This window comes from Mixophyes fleayi, chromosome 4 (assembly GCF_038048845.1).
Source record: "Mixophyes fleayi isolate aMixFle1 chromosome 4, aMixFle1.hap1, whole genome shotgun sequence".
Lineage (NCBI taxonomy): Eukaryota > Metazoa > Chordata > Amphibia > Anura > Limnodynastidae > Mixophyes > Mixophyes fleayi.
Genome location: NC_134405.1, coordinates 83,810,180 through 83,829,749, shown reverse-complemented (window position 1 = coordinate 83,829,749; position 19,570 = coordinate 83,810,180). Strand labels below are relative to the sequence as shown.

Sequence of the window (19,570 nt, the reverse complement as noted above, 5' to 3'; positions counted from 1 at the left end):
TTTAAGAGAAGAGGGGGCTTATCCTTACAAACCATCACTGAAACGCACACATAACACTATGTCCTTCTGCTGTCAACATTATCATCCAAATCTCTCTCACTCTCTGCACTAATATTACAGACTGAGACACAGCGCTATTCATCCACAAACCTTTATAGTTAAATTAAGGTTATTTCTGCACACCCTCAAACACTACATAGTACCCCTTCTGCAATAAGTGAAACCATTTCCATACTCTCTGCCCCTTTTCTCACCAGCTGCACTACGCCATGTAACATTGACAGTACTTCTTAATCTGCCTCATTCCCACACTCGTGTACACATCTACAACCGCCTTTGACTGCCAAACTGTTATGTCACTGGCAATGACCAGGTCCCTTTTGCTACTATTATTCATAGGTATCTGTTACATTATTATGCAGTCTCTTAGATTTACTTTCCTTTTGCACCACACCGATTAATCCTGGACCTATAAATAAATGATGATGATGATGATGATGATGATGACCACTTCTTAGGAAAGATCTGGCCAGCATCTTTTTTCATCTCACATTCTTAGTTCATTACAGGTAAGAAAGTCAATGTGAGAAATTAAACATTCTGACAACTATGGCAGGAAATCTACAATATTTTACCCAAAAAGCTGTGGGCTGGTTTATCCTCCACAACACGGATTCTCCTGGCTCCTGCGGGGATGACCACTGCTTCAATATAACCTGTAAAGAGAGGAGTACTGTTAGTACAGAACAATATGTCAGGGAGTGTTGCAATGTTTAACAAGTAATGTGTAATGTGGACCGTGTATGGGAACAGATATAATGATTAACAGTGACACAAAGACAGTGTATTTGGGAAGTGTATATACGGTTTCTACTGATGACAGGACGTTATAGGAGATACAGGGCCTGATTCATCTTCAAACACATCGTGAACCTAACCTGCATCTACAAAAATGCACGTAGCCTGCACGCAGGTACGCCCATATTCAAATACAAGTGGATGTCAATAAAACGTTTCCATTTGAATCTGGGTATAAATGTAGGCTGGCTATATATTACTTGCCACAAGTGTACAGACAGAACACAATGCAGGATAGGCACATGCATATGTGTAATATAAAATACAATCAGAGAGGATGCAAAAATAATATATATATATTTTATAAAATGAAGTTACAATTTTTAATACTATAATCATGACTAAAAATTATATTTGTCATTTTACATGAAATCCAAAAATCAGGATGTTCTTAATGCATACTGTACATAAAATGCATTTTTATAGTTTCTATACAAGTTATGGCAAGCATACATGTAGTCATCACTATCAGTCAGAACTTATACCTGCCCAGTAGCTGGTGCCAGTGACCTGGGCATGCCTTATTGTACAATGCCTACGTTAGTCCGCCCCTCCCCACCCCCGTTCCGTCCTTCAAGTTGTAGGAAGACGGAAAAGTCAGTTGAATGCAGACATGGATTACATTCAATCGCGATCATTGGCGTAAGCCCCATTCTGGCTCAAATGCAGAGATATTGCAGGCAAATGGACTTATGATCAAAGATGAATCAGGCCCACAATGTGTAAGGAGCAGGGACATATTAATGTTGTGGGAAGAATAATATTTGGGTCCCCCCCCTCCCCAAGAAAGTGGGTGGGTTATGATCTCATTTGTTATTCAGTAAGTGGCGGGAGGCGTAGCAAGGGGCACAGTACAGCACTTACTATCTGGGTCAGTGCATGTGGGACTCTTTGCCCAAGTCAAATCTATGACTCGTGAGCTTGTGTGCACTGCACACTGTGCATTCAAGGTAGATATGTCAGTGGTAAGGAGGACAGGGCAGCACACTGTAGGAGATGCCATGTGTACGGAGAACAGAACAGCACACACTGATGCAATGTATAAGGAGGAGTAGCACATCAGAAATGATGCAATGTATTAGGAGTGTACATGGGAAGAGATGAACAGTGTATGACGTAAATCAAAGATGTAGGGAAGATAGGGCAACGTACATGGGATGATATGAAATGTGTAAAGAGGACAGGACAGTGCAGGGGAGGTTATATACAGTGTAATGCCAGTCACGCACAGTCCATCAGGCATCACTGGGCCCTGTTCAGGAATATAGTGATCATCTTCCAGGCAACTTTGGTAACATGTGTGACAATGTTCCAATTGGGGGTTTATTAACGGCCATTGGTATTGCTTAGGGACAACAATAGCTGAGATATAGAGCCAATTGCCGGATACTGCAGCAGATATTACAGCGTGTGTGGCCAGCATAAGAAAGACAGGACAACAATTGTGATTAGTAAACAACTAAAGGTGAATGTGTACATGATGTGGATTTATTGTAAGCACAGAAATTAACCCTCTCCACTCTGCAAAACAGCACAGATCTCCACTGACCCAGTCATGCACAATCCCACCGTTAATCACAGAATTTGTACATAAGAAGAGGTCCCATAAACACACCAGGAATTCAATGTCAGACTGAGCAAACCCCAAGATCAGCACAATGTTGCTTTCGTGCCCGTGTTCTACTCTGGTGCAGCTTGAACAAACACATGATATCACAAAGACTTACTAAACATGCGTGTGAGCCGCTACACTGTAAACAGTCTGTGGATGTTGGGTTTGGCAGGGAGATGCTTACGTTGCTCTCATGCCAGACACTCTGACACTTCATCATCTGTCATGGTGAGAGATGACGCTGCAGGGCACCGGTCTCTGGAGCGCACAGCTTGCTCTGCAAGGACTCAGGAGGGGACTATGGGGAGGCCAGATCTTGGTTTACGCTCAGAATGACATCACACCAATATTTTTTGACACAAACCTTGTACTCGCTGGTACTGGGAATGGCAGGAGCATGCACACACAACACCACAAAACCCTGCACACGGCTCCCTTTACCCCTTTCATCTACACACTGCAAGACCATTTATCAAAGTGTTTCTTACATTTGACAACCAGATATGACAAAGTGAGCTGATAACATGATCTAATGCTGTCTTTTCACTCGCAGGATCTAGTTAGTGAGATTGCACAAAACCAGATGCCTATCAGAACTGAGCAGATGTATTCATCTATCAGCTGCGTATCGCTGTGAGACGCTCCTCAAATCTAAATATGTTTTGACAAATAATACTTAATAAGAAAGTCCAATGGAAGAGTGATGCAAACAATCTTTATCTAAAAGATCTGTAATTATAACAATAATACATTTGTCCAATCAGGGACTTGCAATCATTATCACATTTCTGGGAAGAAACACTTTGATAAACTATTGTGTGCATGAGTAATACCACATGTGTTAACCCCTTCAATGCTGACCAGCGTGCGTCACCCTATCCCTTCTCCATGACCCCTGGTTCTGATTGTAGAATTAATGTATCAATATATGTGGATTCTCAATACTGTGGACCTTGTTATAGAAGATAAAATAATAATAATAGTATTGCCCTGTGTTAAAGGGAAGTGGGTTATGGCAAATATACAAATGTTAATCAGATATTTCTCAGCAGGGAACATATCTACCCTATATCCTGGCAATTTTCCAGACCCCATACAATGAATTTTTCATACATGTGATTGTATGCTTTACCACTGGGAGATACCATACAATATTCAATACAGTTATTATAATATAGCTAGTTTTCTCTTGTCACCTTGTAATTAACCCCACATTTTTCCTGACATCTGTGATGCCTCTCAGTATTGCCAGTTCCCAATAACTCCACATTGACACAACGGCACTGTACTGCCTGACTGTTGCTATTGAGCTGTTACAGGCTTGCAGCAATGAAGGGTTTAAACAACATAGACATTGTGGTTTTTGGTAAAGATAACATGGATCCCAAAGAAACACCAACCAAACACCAAGCAGAGGCGCCCCGCAGTCACTACACGGCTCTTACATGTGAAACACTTGGGGACTGTCTTTGGCTTTGTCATGACACATGTGGAGACCTTCTTACAATTACTACTGTTGACTGAGGAACACAAACAAGTTATGAGGTGACACTGTAACAAGTAGCATCTCCCATATGACATAAATGGCACCATAATACTAACGCAGCTTTTGGCTGAGCATCATGGGAAATATTGCTCAGCAAGACCTGAAATGCCAAAGATTACTAATCCACGTTGTAAAATAGAACCTTAGAACCATACATGAAATATGTGAAAATCAGACAGGACTGAAGTATCCATGACCCAGGCTGCATATAAATATAGATCAATGCAATTTACAAGGGAGACGTTGAATTTTGCAGTGTATCAGTGAACCAAGCTAATATGGACAGGGTTTGAATACAAAATTAATTTCCAAAAACTTTCCTCTCTTCCATTCAATTTAATTCCAATACTTACGGGTACGGGGTTGGTAGCACAATCCGAGGATTTCATTAAATAAATTCTGGCTGCAAAAGTCTAAATTAATGGCTTCTATTTTATGTAAACGAAAGGATCAGAGCGGCATTATTTCATTTGCCGTCACAAACAGCAGAATGCCTAGAGTCCGTGAAGAAGCTATTAAAGTTTACAGAGTTACTTGGTGCCCGTTAAACAGTTTTCAATATAGTATCTTTTGAAGCTTCTCATCTACAGAAATCTCAGTACGGTTAGTTAATGTTTATCCACCTAGACTGGAAATGAATAAGGTCAAAAAGGTGCTTTGCACAAAATTGATGTTGATGATGATAAAGGTCCTATGGGGTGTTTTGGATGAGTGGGCATTGTGAATGGTCTGAGAGTTTTGGAATCAGTTTGGGGGGATGTAGGGTCTATTCTAAGGGTATGTAGTGTTTCTTGATAGCATTAAATGTATTGTTTTCATGTATCACTATGATTAAGGGTAATGTGGAACCTTTTTGAGGTTAGAGGGCCACACATGAAATCCTTGAAGTGCATCAGGTTGCCCATAACTGCTCAATAGTACCTACAAGTTACAACCTAATGATGAATTACCTGGGCCTGATCAGCCAAAAGGACTCACCATATTAAGCTCAATAAGAAAGCTGCTGAGGGGATTTCTCATTGCTAGCTTGACAATGAGATATCCCCTCAGTGTGACAGGATAAGCCTCATACCATTAAGTCTAGATAACCCCTGACCAACACTATCTATAGTAACCCTTTCACTTCCTTCTGTTCCTAGTAATACCCCCTTTATCTCTGTAAGATCCAGGGTCCCCAGCATCACTGTTTATCTATCGTATTTCCAGAAGCCTATATTTTACAAGTGCTCCTTCTAACAGTGCAGTAATTCCAACATTTTATTGGTCTGTTTAAAGTTGTTTGACTGAAAAAAGTTGATATAATGCTGGCATTTATGGGATTACCAATTACTGATCTTGGCTGACTGACCCTATTATAATAATCTGCTGGCACACATTTGTTTTAAGCAACTGACCAATCAGGCTGAGCCAGGAGGCCGCTGAACAGCCATCCAGCACCTGTATTAGTTACTCACCCATCCCCTTGGTGTGATTGAAGTCTCCCTTCACCACTTTGCAGGTTTTGCCATCCCCATTACACACCCCGCAACGATCTTCTTTGGCAGCAGAACCGATAATGCCATCACAACCAATTTTCTAAAAGTTGGAACAAAAAAAGCAGGAAGTTACAACTTGTACCTTGCTCAGGAAAGTGCGCGAACAAACGCCACAAGTACACACAAAAGGTAAATCTACAGAATAAATAATTAGAGGCAGCAATGTGAAACATGTCAAAATTTGTACATTTGTTCTAGGAGTAACGTTGGGCATCCCACAAACTAACATTATCAAATGTAAATGTGCATTACAAACATGTCCAGTTAGCCTTTTATAACACGCCCCTTTTCTTAACCGGCTGTAACTTCCTATTGGCGGTGGCACTCTATGCAAATGAGGGAAGAAAGAAAGCCAATGGTTTGACTGTAGTAGCAGCAGTTTAAAAATAAAGATTTTTCTTCAGATTCTTCCCAAGTGCATTCAAGTACTTATCTCAAATCTATTATTATAGAAAGGCATAAATGATCTTTGCTGTGTGGAAAGGCAGAATATATAGGTTTGTATTCTGCTCCCCAGAAGACTTTTGAGGAGTCTCCATTCTCCATTATCACCACGCAGCTCCCATAATACACAAAAAAGTGAAATCGCAACTGCAGTAAGGATACAATGAAATTCAGCCATGGTCACCACTTCACGTAAATATTAGCAGAGAGTATGCTAAAATACATAAAACCACCTTTATTAGTGGCGACAATACTAAAACGGCACGCTAGGACATTTCAGGTCCACACCCGCAACAGTACATTCATCTGTCCAGTAATGAAACCTTTTTGGGCTCTAATATGTAAGCAAAAAGCAAAGTATATATGGAAGATCTCCCATACTGTGCCTAGTTCCATCTGTATAAAAGGAAGAAGTGTGTTCTGCAAATAATATTTTTTATATACAAGGCATATGTACTCCAAATATGACTACATACAAAAAGGAAACATGTTTGGCATGCAGGCCACATGCTGCAAGCTCTTGCATGCAGCGCACACACTGGCCAGTGTTATTTTCACACTACATTTTAGGGATGGGCTACACTGCACCCCCACCTCACACCTCTAAAAGTTTGTTCATTTACCATTTTACCCCTGCAGCACTAAATATTTTTTTCAGGTGCAAATTTTGCACTCAGCAACTGGATGATTAGTTAATGTCTATATAGGCCTAATAGCGCAGACCATGCTCCTTATGTACATGCGCTACGTGCTGGTCTCTATATGCTATTATTGTAATAAGGAAAATATGAGACACATCCAACATGCTGGTGTATGAAACAAATGCATATATAGTACATGCTCATTTGTGGAATAACAGTTGTTATAGAGCAAGCAGAGCCACTATCTGACATGACTTAACCTCAATGTACAGAGAATAAGTTGAGCAATATGCCTAAAAAAACCTTAGTTGCTTATGTTTCACTATGTTCGTCTATTATGCTTTCATTCTTTAAAACAGAATACCATTATTTATTAACATTTATTTATATAACACTAGCATATTCTGCAGCGTGTGGTTACAAACACTGCAATAAAACAAGACTGGGTATTAACAGACAGGGCTGCCGAGGTGGGGGGGGGGGGCGGGAACTGATTATATGCACCCGGACCTGCCAGGGGGCCCCGACCTGAGCCCTCACTGCCGACCTTTTTATTTTTTTAATTTGTTTTATATTTTTCTTTTTTTTATTATTATTTGCGGAGGTTGTGGGGGGTGTGGCCTCCTTCGTTGGTGGGGGGGAGCAGGTTATTTATAAAACCCCATAAAAACTAATACATCACGTGATTGCAGTGCCAACGTCCCTCTTTCTTCCTTTCTGCTCCGTTCGCACTGAATGTCAGACGTGACGTCATCATGTCACGCTCGACATTCAGTGAGGAGCGGCGTAGAGAGGACCAAGACAGAAGACAGAAGAGAAGAGAATGGCACAGTGATTAAGGGGGGGGGGGCAGCGTGGCACAGATATGATGAAGGGGGGCAGCATTGAACAGACTGATGAAGGGGGGAAAATTAGAATGGAGGACACAGTGTGATCATAAGGGGGCACTGCATGGTTGTGATGAAGGGTCACAGTAATGTGTGTGATGGCACAGGGGGCTTGTGGCAATGTAGTGTGTGTGATGGCACAGGGGACTTGTGGCAATGTAGTGTGTGTGTGAAGTAGGAAGGCCTAATTATTACTCGTGGGTGCTATTGATTTAACGCCAGGGCTGGTTTGAAATTTCTAAATGTACCCATTTTTTTCCAAATAGGGACCCCAACATTCCAGGATCCAGACACACCGCAACTAAAGAAACCAGCAGCCACAGGTGGTGAAAGTGATAAGAACAGGTGGAAGAGAGCAGGACACTCTGTGAAATGTTCTGATTCCCAATGTGAAATGTTCTGAATCCCAATTTTTGGTTACTGTTCTGTCCAATGTAAGGGGCAGGCCAAGACTGTGAACTCTTTATGTACACACTGCATTCTTTATATACTACACTGTGGTGCTAGATGTCCTGAAAGTCAGGACTACTGGGACATGTGTCACGCTCCGGCGAGCAGGCACTGCAACCTTGTGCCAATGGTGTACACAACAATGCAGGGTTTTTTCTGTAGGAGGGTGGCCTAGGGCTTTTCAGCTGCTAGCCATGCCCCAATTGTATGAACACCTCCACGGAGGCGCAATTCTTTTTGTTATGCTCAATTATAAGGGGGACCCTATGAAGTTGTTGAACCGGGGCCCTGAATTCCTCTTGGCAGCCCTGTTAATAGACAAAGAGGTAATAGGGCCCTACTCACAAGCTTACAATCAATAGGAACATTGACATTACATACATGAGGTTAAGTGTCACATATTGGCCCTGCATTGCCATGTTAAAAGGGTGGTGCTTCTAAATCTTGCATTATTCCTAGCTAGCAGAGCATGAGTAGCAGGCTTGCTCTGCAGCAATGCTCTGCGTGTATGGGTGGATTCATACACAGGTTCAGAGTCAGCGATACCACAGCAGTTTTTTTTTTTTGTTTTTTTTTTAACTGTATCATTTCCTAATTATGTGGAGTGGTTTCAGCTTTCTATAATGAAGAGTGGAACTGATGTTCAATTGTACTGTTCAATTTTAGCTGCAATGGAATGTCACGGTAGCATCGAACAATGTATTTTACCTTCATGCTTCATATCTGAAAATTTTATTTTTAGGGCTCAGTAGTCGTTTAAATGAACTTGGCAAATGACTCTTTAAAAGTTGGCGAGAGGCGCTCCATTTCCACTCTGCAAAATTACTTGAAATATTGTCCTCTGTTTTTGATTGGATGAACAATGAACCTTCCACAGCAGAGAGTCACATCGCTAGGCAAAGTTTTTGCCCAGTGTAAAAAACATACAAACCTTCAAGCACACAAAAGTGCAGCATGTAATACAGACAATTAAATGTTGACTCATCTTGTGATTAAATTAATCCAGAAATGAGGCTAAACTGAGCAGTATTTTAAGATAAATACTGAAAAGTATAAATTTAATGAAAGAAGTAGCTCTATAGTTGTTGGAGGCTGGACTTGTATGTGCTATCTGCACTTTTGCGCAGTGCGCCGCTTGACTTTATTCTTCCCACACACCTAGACGCACTTTTAGATTATGGAGGGATCTCTAATAACCAGAAAGTAGCTGCGGCCCCTAAAGTGCACAGATCCAAAGTGATTTGTGGTACGTGACTAAAACATTTCAAACATGAGTTCCATTGAAACCATCCAAAGTGCCTCATCTCTCAGTGATATTACTGGTTTCTAGTGAACTGATTGGCTGCAGTCTCACAAGACGGCTGCCTCCACTGAGTATTTACGCAGAAAGCTCTGGCAGTAAGACATACAAGGTAGCACAGAGTAAATGGAGAGAAGACTTTGTGATTTAAGACTCAATGAGCTGTAACTAGTTCCAGCTGTCAGCTGTCAGAATAACATAAAAATAAACAGGGAAATTGAGCTTAAAACGTAAAATTCTAAGAATTTTATTAAACATACATTTTACATCTACCACTACGAAGTAAAAATGGAAGAGTAGGTGATACAGTACAAGACTGAAGGAGTGAGAGGGGTGGTCCCTGTTTAATGCTAATTTAATAAGGAAGCAGGGAAGGAGAGAATAGCATAATTGGAAGGAAGTTGATACCAGCACTGTCTTATATGCTGAGAGGACACAAAGGGGGGAATTACTATTACTATTATTACGGTATTAGTGCGCGTAATTACTGTTACGGTAGTTCTAACGCCGGATTTTTGTTTGCAGGTAAGCCGGGTTAATATTACCGTAATAACGTAATAACGCAGCAGTACTTAGGGGGGAATTGAATTCCCCCAAAGGAAGAGTTGGGACCAGGAGATCATAGGTCACTAGAATTAAGGCGATATATAGAAAGGGGATACAGAGGGATTTATGTAAATAACAGTATAACTACATCTATTAACCAGACGAAAGACCAGCATTCATCCAGTCTACCCTAAAACAAAATTACTATATGAGGTAATACATTTTAAGACTGATCATTTTTTAAAGGAGCCTCCAACCCATCACAGGTTAAAGATAATGGCAGCAGAGGAGTAATATCAGGACTTAAGCATGGCATTATCGGCCCAGCTACGGTGTTTTTGCAAAAAGGTCAGATCCTCGACCCAAATCAAGTCAGAAACATCTCGGCGGGTTGACGTAGTTCCTAATGTCTCCCATATGTTGCTGTAATAAACTGTCTCACAGGGTGATTTACCCTTATGGATGCCAGATGTTACGTCAGGGACTTTATTTTCCACTGTAAGGGATTAATAATATGAGAGATGACTCCCCTAACAAGCACTTTACGCTCTGAGAGGGTCTGTGATCAGGGAACGGGTTGTTATAAAGATACAGACTGTAGGATAATGGGTTAAACGCACAGTAATGCCATGCAGTACATCATATACAGTATGATATAATCTACAGTGTGTATATAGGAGGTATTAACGCTAGGGTTCATCAGTAAGGTGTTGGTGATAAGCTGAAGGTGTCCAACCTGGGTATGTGGTAAATTATTCCACACTAATACAAAACAATGGATTAAACCTGATGGTCAGTATGTGATATACATAATATGCAACATATATCCCATTAGACTTTACATGTAAATGTGTTAAATCAATGCATACAAATTGTGATAAATTAATCGTGGATACACAAAGCGCGGCAATAACTGCAGTCCGAGGTGTAAAAGGAGTTGCGCTCAGTATGCAAGAAACAATCTATGAATCATTAGGAGATGTTATACTGCTAAAATATAAACTTTAATTGTCATACACAAAAATACAGCGCCGACGAACGAAGAGCTTTATTCTCATACAGGGCAACATCTACTAAAGATACCACCCAAGGGATAAATAAGGTAGTGATTCTACATTGCAGAATTGTTATTTGTTTAGTATTTTTTGTTTTTAAAGATTAGATTAGACCTACTTCAAAATCAGGACATTGGATGTGATCTAAATATTATAAAATCCATGTGCAAGTTGAGGATTACATATATCACTATAATTAAAATAGTTAAACCCACAGCCTCTCTCCAATTAGCAAAGAGTTGAGTGCATGTCATTGCTGAATGTGGCACCTTGTATATTGAATGTTCCAGGAAACGCCTCATATCAGGCAATCATTCAATACAAACTCGCCCATGCCCACGCCCATGCCTCCCAACTGTCCTCATTTAGGCGGGACAGTGCCAATTTGAGGGCGCTGCCCGCCATCCCGTCTGCAGACATCAGTGTCCCCTGGGCTGGAAATTTGTGCTATGTCCCATTTAGTGTTGAACGAGTCCCGTGCTCACATGGCACTGGTGCATGTGCTAATGAATGATGGCACTGATGATTGGTAATGACTGATTGACCAGGGTGGGCTTACTAATCAAAGGCATAAAACTAGTTCCACATTATTAGAGATATCTTCATCAGAGTTCGTAATAGTAACATGAAAGTGACAGCTATAGACCAGTAAAAAACGGACATAAAAATAATGGAGTGTAGTATGAGGGGAAACGTCTACAGACACCCCGAACTTCAACTGAAATAAGGAAAACATACAGGACAATTTGCAATTGACCTACATGGTTATTTCAGCCTGTAGCTGCAAACACAAGGGAAAATATTAGAAGACTGTGCTAAATGCACAGAATATGTACCCTAAAAAAAACAAACAAACAATATTTGGCTCTGCACCTCCAAATGAAAAGACGAAGATACCAAAGTGAGATGGTGTCAAAAGACAAGATGGATTGTAGTTTTAAATGTCCAATTAAGGACCAATTTATTAGAACAATGTATATAAAAATAATGTGTGCACACATAAAAGTCATAAAAACAGTCACCTGCAAAGTAATATATTCTAATATCAAAAGGAGCATAATCTGTACAGACGCAAGAATATGTACTGTGGCAAGAGTCCGCTACTGGTGAAGCACACTTCTTCCTTTTTATGGTTCTTTATTGTCAGGATGGTAATAATATTTTGATACCGTATACTTGCACAGCAATTATGGAGATCATATACACTTACTATACATAGTCCAGCTCTCTGTCCAGATCAGCCAGCTAGCCCAGCATTGATCTCTCTGAACAATGAGACAAGCAGGGTTTTATACCTGACACTCCTCCCACAGGCCTAGCTTGATGGGCAGGTGACACACCCACCTTCCCTTTAAAAGGAAACGCCCATCCCAGGCTCTGTTTAGACTAAGACACACCCTGTCTGTTTGCTGAGAGGAAGCAGCTTTTAAATCATGTAAGTTAACACACTCCAAACTACACATATGTTTTTACCTGGTTTAATCTCCACCTAGGTGCATAACTGTGCCAATGTTTTATTCTGTTTGTATACTTTATCTGCCTCTTGTCAGAAAAATGCCTCCCTTTGTTACAGTACATATCATTTCATAGTACCGTATTTTTGTGTAGAAGTGATGCAACAATGTACGCATGCTGCATTCGAGAAAAAAGGTCCAAAAACCCAAACCCCAACAGAAACAAACGCTGCACCCAGGTTGCGGTTATGTAATTATTATTTTTTTTTAAAGTAAGCAATATTCATATTCTTTTTTTGAACATAAACATGAAAATACACACCGAACATATTTTCATTCTACAGATTACACTTCCATTCATAACAATGTTCCCTCCGTTACACAAAGAAAGGCTATTTGTAGGAATGATTTTCAAGCTACCAAATTCAAAATTTGCACACTTAATAGTTGGGAAATGTATTGCATTTCCTAGTACCAGTAATCAAAAACTCAGAATGGTCAGAATCATTACTGCCAGAGTTAGATACATTTAACACGCCCTCATCTAAATTTTCTTCACTATCCGATTCGTCATTTTCTTCCTGTGGAGTTTCTAACCCTCTGAATCCAGCAATAATTGCAGAAGTTTTAACAATTCAGAAACCCCACACACCACATCTTCAAACCTGGTTTTCCGCATTTTCCCTCCATTTGTAAATGTGTGAGATCCACTCCTCAGCTGCTCTTCCCATTGTTTCCGTACTTGGCTTTTGAATGGTAACCGCAAGATCTAACAGGTTGAATTATTTTTGTTGATCCACCAGGAATTATAGCTAATGAAGCCCAAACTTTCTCGCACTCATTTTTCAGAGGTAATAAATGAGAGAGCATTGAGTGCACAATTAAAAGTCTTTGGGGGTAAAAAAAAAAAAAAAGTCCTTTTGCGCCAGATGTTATGATGCAAATGAAGCATAATATCTTCGCAAGTCCACACTTCACGGAAACTTTTCTATGTCAACGCTCTCTCGTCTCCAGCGTCCGACACATAATTCATTGATTTCATGCTCACATGCTGTAGTCCTGTTACCGATCGCATCAGCTCTTTTTACTACCAGTAATTTAAAACTTGCAGCATAATGGTTATGCCCATTGACTCACCCATTGGTGCTTTCATTTCTATGGCAACCAAGGGAGTCATTTCAGATTCCATTCACCGTGCCACTTCCTTGTTTATCAGTTTTCTTCCTGTATAAGCTTGTAATCGCCGCACCAGCAAAAATGCAACAGAGAGCAGAAATTTTGTTTTAGATACGAAAATATGCATGCTAATACGTAACGAACAATGTTATCTGATTACAAGTTAGTAAAATAGGCAAGTTTAAGACTTAGGGTGGGGTTTCCCAAACCCAGTCCTCAGGGCTCCCTAACAGTGCAGGTTTTCCGGATCACATGTGACATAATTTGGACCTGTGGATGTGTTACAATGTGTCAATCAGTAATGAATACACCTGTGTTCCAGCAAGGAGATATGGAAAACCTGCACTGTTAGGGAGCCCTGAGGATTGGGTTTGGGAAACCCTGACTTAGGGCATAGTTGCCTACTCTCCCAGAATGTCCGGGAGACTCCCGAATTTTTGGGAAAAAGCAGGAAAACACCCTGGATCCAGTCATATCTGTTGTTGAAGAGGGTGGGGGCGGGGCTAAAAGCATCATCATGGTCTAACGGCGCAACACGCGTGGCCACGCCCCCCTCGACAGACGCCCTCCCGGACAGCTGCCTTGTTTGCATAGGGTATTTTGTGTTAAATACCTCTGCGCGTGCTCAGAAACTGACCTTGCGACAATAAACACAACTTGAGGGGCGGAATGAGGGAGGGAAGCGGTGGACTAAATGTATCCAATGTACAGTAAGAGCGTGCTGGGGGTGTTCTGACACAGATGCGGCCAATTTAAGTTATCCCTTTCTTGGTTTCTGCTGTACCACTTGCAAAAGCTACATCGCAGGGGTAAGTTCTGACTGATAGTGATGACTGGCACGGCATAGTCTTTGCTTTTAAAAACGGCACTTATGCGTGCCTCTGGCTAGAACAGAACATGTGTATGCAAGTAAGATAGACAATAAAAAGTCATTGTATGTTGAGTTTGCATTGAAAGCATCTTGACTTCTGTATTGAATGCAAAAAAAAAAAAAAAAATCTTTCCCAAAAAAAAACCCCCAACATTTATATTAATGATTATACTGTTAATATTTGTCAATTTATTTTAGAATATATTTTTTATATGCATTCTGATGTGACTTTATATTGCATATACACTTGTGCGCATACTAGGTAGAGCATACTTACACCCAGACTCAAATCAAAACACATTTCAGATCAGCTTTAATTTTAATATGGTCAGAATTGCTGTCAAGTTCCGTGCTCTTTTTTAAAACGCAACTTCCGTCTTGGTTTTGCTCCGGTAAGCCTTGATCAGGGCTGGGAAAATCCCAAGTCGCTAGGGTGGACGTCCCTCTGTCCTGTAAGCTCACCCTCTTCTATTGCACTGTAGACGGAGTCTGGAAGGCAGTTCCATCTCCAGTGCACTTGTTGGGGATTAGAATTGGTCCAGGTATTTTGCTTGTTTACACATACACAAGATTCAGTGTTACTGAAGAATATCACTACTATATGTGGTTGCACAGAGAAGGCTCATTTAGAGTTGGACTTACATCTGTTTGGTTTACGTAAGATATGAATTTCTATACTGTCCACACGCATCAAATTAACACACACATGTCCATATGGAGATTTTGGCTCCTCTGACACTTGCGACTGGAGAAGTGGAACAGGGGAGTGAAGAGTGAAGGTCAAGAACAATAATGGCATGTGCGACTGAAGAATACCTGTACACATACACACCTGTCAGGAGACGTGTCCCTTGAGGATACTGGTGCAATGAGACACAAGGACGACGATGGCCAGGGGCACAGGCTAGCCGATTCTGACTGCCTGATTGCGGATTGATCCCTATAGCCGATAGTACTTAAGCTCTTAGTGTGGTAGCTATATTATATAAACTCGCAGCAGTCTATTCCCATTACTTGGCATTTCCAATTGGACTTCAGCAAGAAAGGTTCCCATTTGATTTGTAAACGAAAAAACAAAAGATATCTGGATTTCATTTAATCTGTATTTAATCATATTTTATATGGCACATGCAACTTTCGCATTTATAAATAACAGTGCCCAGACACAATTCTCTCTTGTGTATATGACATTTCACGTCAAACACTGGCAGACCCATTGTCTATATTATCTATACACTGGGGTGGGGTATATACATACACACTAGTTACTCCTTATGTACACCTGGCACAAATGTGTACGTAACTGTGCTTTTTCAAGTCTGCATCCTTTCCTGCTTACGTTTGGGGCACAAATGCGTCCAACTCTACAGGGCCCTAAGATGCTAAAAGAAAATGTCAGGTGCCGTCCCTCCGCATCCGCTTCGGGACAGCCGCCTGTCTCCGCCTCTCCTGCGTCTGGTTGTTCAGCAACTAGATACCATACTTCCGGCCGCCCGCCCGTCCTCAGTGCGCATGCATGTCCCGCTGCCTAGCGATTCCTAACCCAGCGGCAGCTGGTGACGTCACCGCTGCCGGTAATTAGCTTTTTGCCCCACTATTTAAGAAGGCCTCTAGCACCCTAAAGGGTGCCAGAGTATTTGGTCTAACCACTGCTGTGACGTTACCATGAGCTTCCTGATGGTTTCCTGGTTTCCTGACTTTGGCGTTCTCCTGACCCATTTTCGGACTTGGCACCTGACCTTTGGCTTCAACCTGACGTTTCTTCGGAACTTGATCTGGTACAATCTCTACCTGCTTGGTTTTGACCCAGATTTCCTGACCATTCTGCTTCTACCTCGCTGGCGGCTGTTCTGGAGAACCACGACCTGCTTGTCCCTCGCAGTTGAATCCAAACTTCCTTGCGGTGGTCCCTGGTGAAGACCAAGGGCGCATTCGATTACGCGCCTCCAGTTTCAGAAGTGCAAAGACCGGCACTCTGCTACTATTAACGTGATGGTCAGCCTGCCATGTAACTGTAATAATTTTAATACCAAAAATTGAAGGAAGCCTGGTTCTGGATATATATGTGTAGATTTCTTTTACTAAGAGCTAAAAAGGGGAATTTAGGTCATACTCTTTATCGACTAAGAGAAATATATTGAGTTGTAATGTTTTAAAAACATCTTTGGTCTCTTAGGCCCGGTCCACCTGTGCTGAAGCAGATGTATCCTAAGACTTGGCCTGCAGCTGCACCTTGCGATTAGACTTGAGCCTTGGTCCAACTCTAGTGTTGAAAGCTAAAAAAAAAAAAACTTCAGATATATGTCAGGAAAACACTTTAGGAATTAGCTCCGGCCTTGTCACTTCTCTGGAACACAGAATGTATCTTGTGTTGCTCAAAGTTTCCTTTACTATTATGTGTTCCAGCATCTTTGTGTATGTTCATGTTTATTGTTTCACAATTCTGAAAACGTACACATCTGAAAAAGCAAAGTACTTAGAGGACACAAGAGAATCAGTTAAAGGGACATAAATGCTTAAATGAGGTCAGTGCTTGTGTTCTATAGTAATAAAATAAATGTTCTCTTTACAGCTTCACCACTATGTAAACTCTGCACAGCATCAAAATGTCACATGAGCAGGAAGTCGGCCAAAAGAAATCCAGCAGCCAATCAAATCCGCAAGAAGAACATCTCCAGTGAGATATATCTGTCTATAGCACAAAGCTTGTACACCCATGGGGTAACCTTACACAGTACAGGTAATGCTGCTTCCTGAGTATCTTGTGGACGTTGGTTCAGCAATAGCTGAAATGTCCTGTTTTATACTGTCCCGATTTCATGTGTACGGATAGAAGTCCTAATTTAAGGCTCACTGAATCTAGAACTGGAGGTTGATTTGTGGAAAAAAAAAAGCTGCTAGTAACATTTTTTCTGATGAAATGATGCAATAATAGAACAGCGCTAAATAGAGTTCCCAAAGGATAAACATAGATCTCTACATGACTAGACTCTCTGGAATTAACCTTATTTTGTTCACCCGTAAACATGATCAGATTAAACACTATAGTGTGGATTTCCTCTCTTGTTCATATATATTCTCTCTGGTAAATACAATAAAATGAAAATGTAAAACAAGAATACTACAAAATGACTAAAGTATTCTCTCTGTACATAATTAGCAAAACACACTAATTTTAAGTGTTGGTTTGCATATTTTTTGAAGGTTAGGTTGCTAGTATCGTTTACCATCTGACATAGTAGTCAGTATTCCTAATAATATAGACACCGTATTGAGGGGCTTAAATATGAATGAATTTGAAAACGATTATAGATTTAATATGCTGCTAGTAGGCAGAAGCAATATTGTATCCTTTGATTTATTGGATAATATAGTCTAACAAGGACTTCGAGCCTGTAAGGCTCTTTTGGGACTTTCAGCTCCAATTTATCAGACTTGGTACCTTAGTAGAGTCTTGTGACTCTAGACCTTGGGACTCACCCATATTAAAATAAATTGACATTTCTACCCGGTGTGTCAGATCACTTCCACAACAACATTACTGGGGCCTTTTAGCAGAGATCCCCTAATAATAGTAAGCACAGAATATGGCTATATTAAGCAAATGGCAGGAGTCCCAGGGGAACAAACTAGATTAGGGCATGGGTATATGAGAGGGATTGTGTAAAACCTCCATTCAAAAGGTGGATAACATTTAAAAGTAACTTGACGTGCTCTGTTATACAGCCAATGTCTCTTCCTCTCCCTCTTTATGATTTATGGTATCCATGTGGTACCAATATTACAAGTTTTATCCTTTGCTAAACACAAGTACATAGTAAATTAAACTGGGCAGGGTAAGTGAATAGCACATATACAACAGATCCATGTTTCAGCCCTGAGGTTAGGAACTCCTTAGGAGCAGTGACATTGGATTGGCACGTTCTGCTGATGCACATAATGCAGGGATTAGACGTCAAGCAGCAACAGGGTGGATAGTCTCTGTATGGAGAGCTGGAGCCCCATACAGCAACAGAGAGCTTCCCTCTGGTCCTCCTCTAGACCCCCAGCCTGCTGACTGAGCACTCCCAGCAGTTTTCTGGCATAAACATCTCCAGCTGTTCTGCAGAACTATTTCCATCTCAAAGACTGATAAACACAACGTTATGAGGCTTAATGTGAACTAAATGCTCTGATAAGCCCTGACTCCAAAGCACAGCAGAGCCGCTCAATAACCATACTCCTTGCTGGCTGAGCGCTGCTATATCAGGCACCTGTAGAAAATGGTCCAAGGAGGCCAGGAGGCTAATTCATCAGACATTATCTCATTGTTTTACCAGGTTTCTCATAGCACGAGATGCACAGTGCCAACACGCACCAAGTCCCTGCCAGCATCTCGCTGCTAGGGGCTGGCACCTTCAGTGCAGCAGGATTGAGTTTGCTTGGCAGAAAATCACCACAATGTTTGTGAAACTATTTCAAGAGCTAGAATGACTGCTTCAATGAGCGGAGAACAGTTCAGAGCGCTATGTGACTTTGTGGCATTAAGTATACTCTCATATCTTATTGTAAAGGGAATCTATCCTTGCACTTTTTATTATGTGTTTTTTTAAACAATTTTTTTAGTATTGAGAGGACATAACATGATTTACAAACATTGAGAAGCTTTTAAAAACCCTTGGCAGGAGCACCACCCTTGGAAAGCAGGATTCACGAGAAATATTAGTTTTGTGTGTCTCAGTGTGAAAAAAAAAAAAGGGGTGGAGTATTTTTGTTAAGAGGGTGGAGCTTATCAGTGGCACAATACCTTTAAAAAGCCAAGCAGCTACTGCATAAAAATCTGGAGCTTGACCTACATGTAGGTGTAACATAGTAACATCGTTGATGAGGTTGAAAAAAAAAAAAAAAAAAAGATGATACCAGTCCATGAAGTTCAACCTATTTTGGATCTCCTGCGATCCCTCTCTTATAATTGAAATTGATCCAAATTTAGCAACCGCCAATCTGTTTCATATGGGAAAAATCCCTCCAGACCCAATATTGCAGTCCTATTTTTTCCCTGTAGCCACTACTATCCTTCATTTTAATTAACGGTCGTATCCCTGGATACACTTTTCTGCTAAAAATTTGACTGCCCTTACTGTAAAGAATCCCTTCCTTTGCTGGTTGTGAAACTTCCTCTGCTCTAACCTTAGGGGATGACCGCGTGTCCCGTG

At 41.0% G+C, this 19,570-nt stretch overlaps 1 protein-coding gene across 2 annotated transcripts in view; it reads right to left on the bottom strand.

Annotated features, from left to right (window-relative positions):
* ADAMTS17 (ADAM metallopeptidase with thrombospondin type 1 motif 17) overlaps window positions 1-19,570 on the bottom strand; it is a 156,777-nt gene that overhangs the window by 45,150 nt on the left and 92,057 nt on the right. Inside the window, exons 15-17 of one of the 2 annotated variants that reach the window (XM_075207698.1) lie at window positions 5,471-5,591; window positions 3,916-3,990; window positions 636-716 (exon numbers count right to left, since the gene is read on the bottom strand). In XM_075207698.1, coding sequence (XP_075063799.1) covers window positions 636-716; window positions 3,916-3,990; window positions 5,471-5,591 — 277 coding nt within the window. The remainder of the gene's footprint in view (window positions 1-635; window positions 717-3,915; window positions 3,991-5,470; window positions 5,592-19,570) is intronic. The other variant, XM_075207696.1, reaches the window with a different exon arrangement.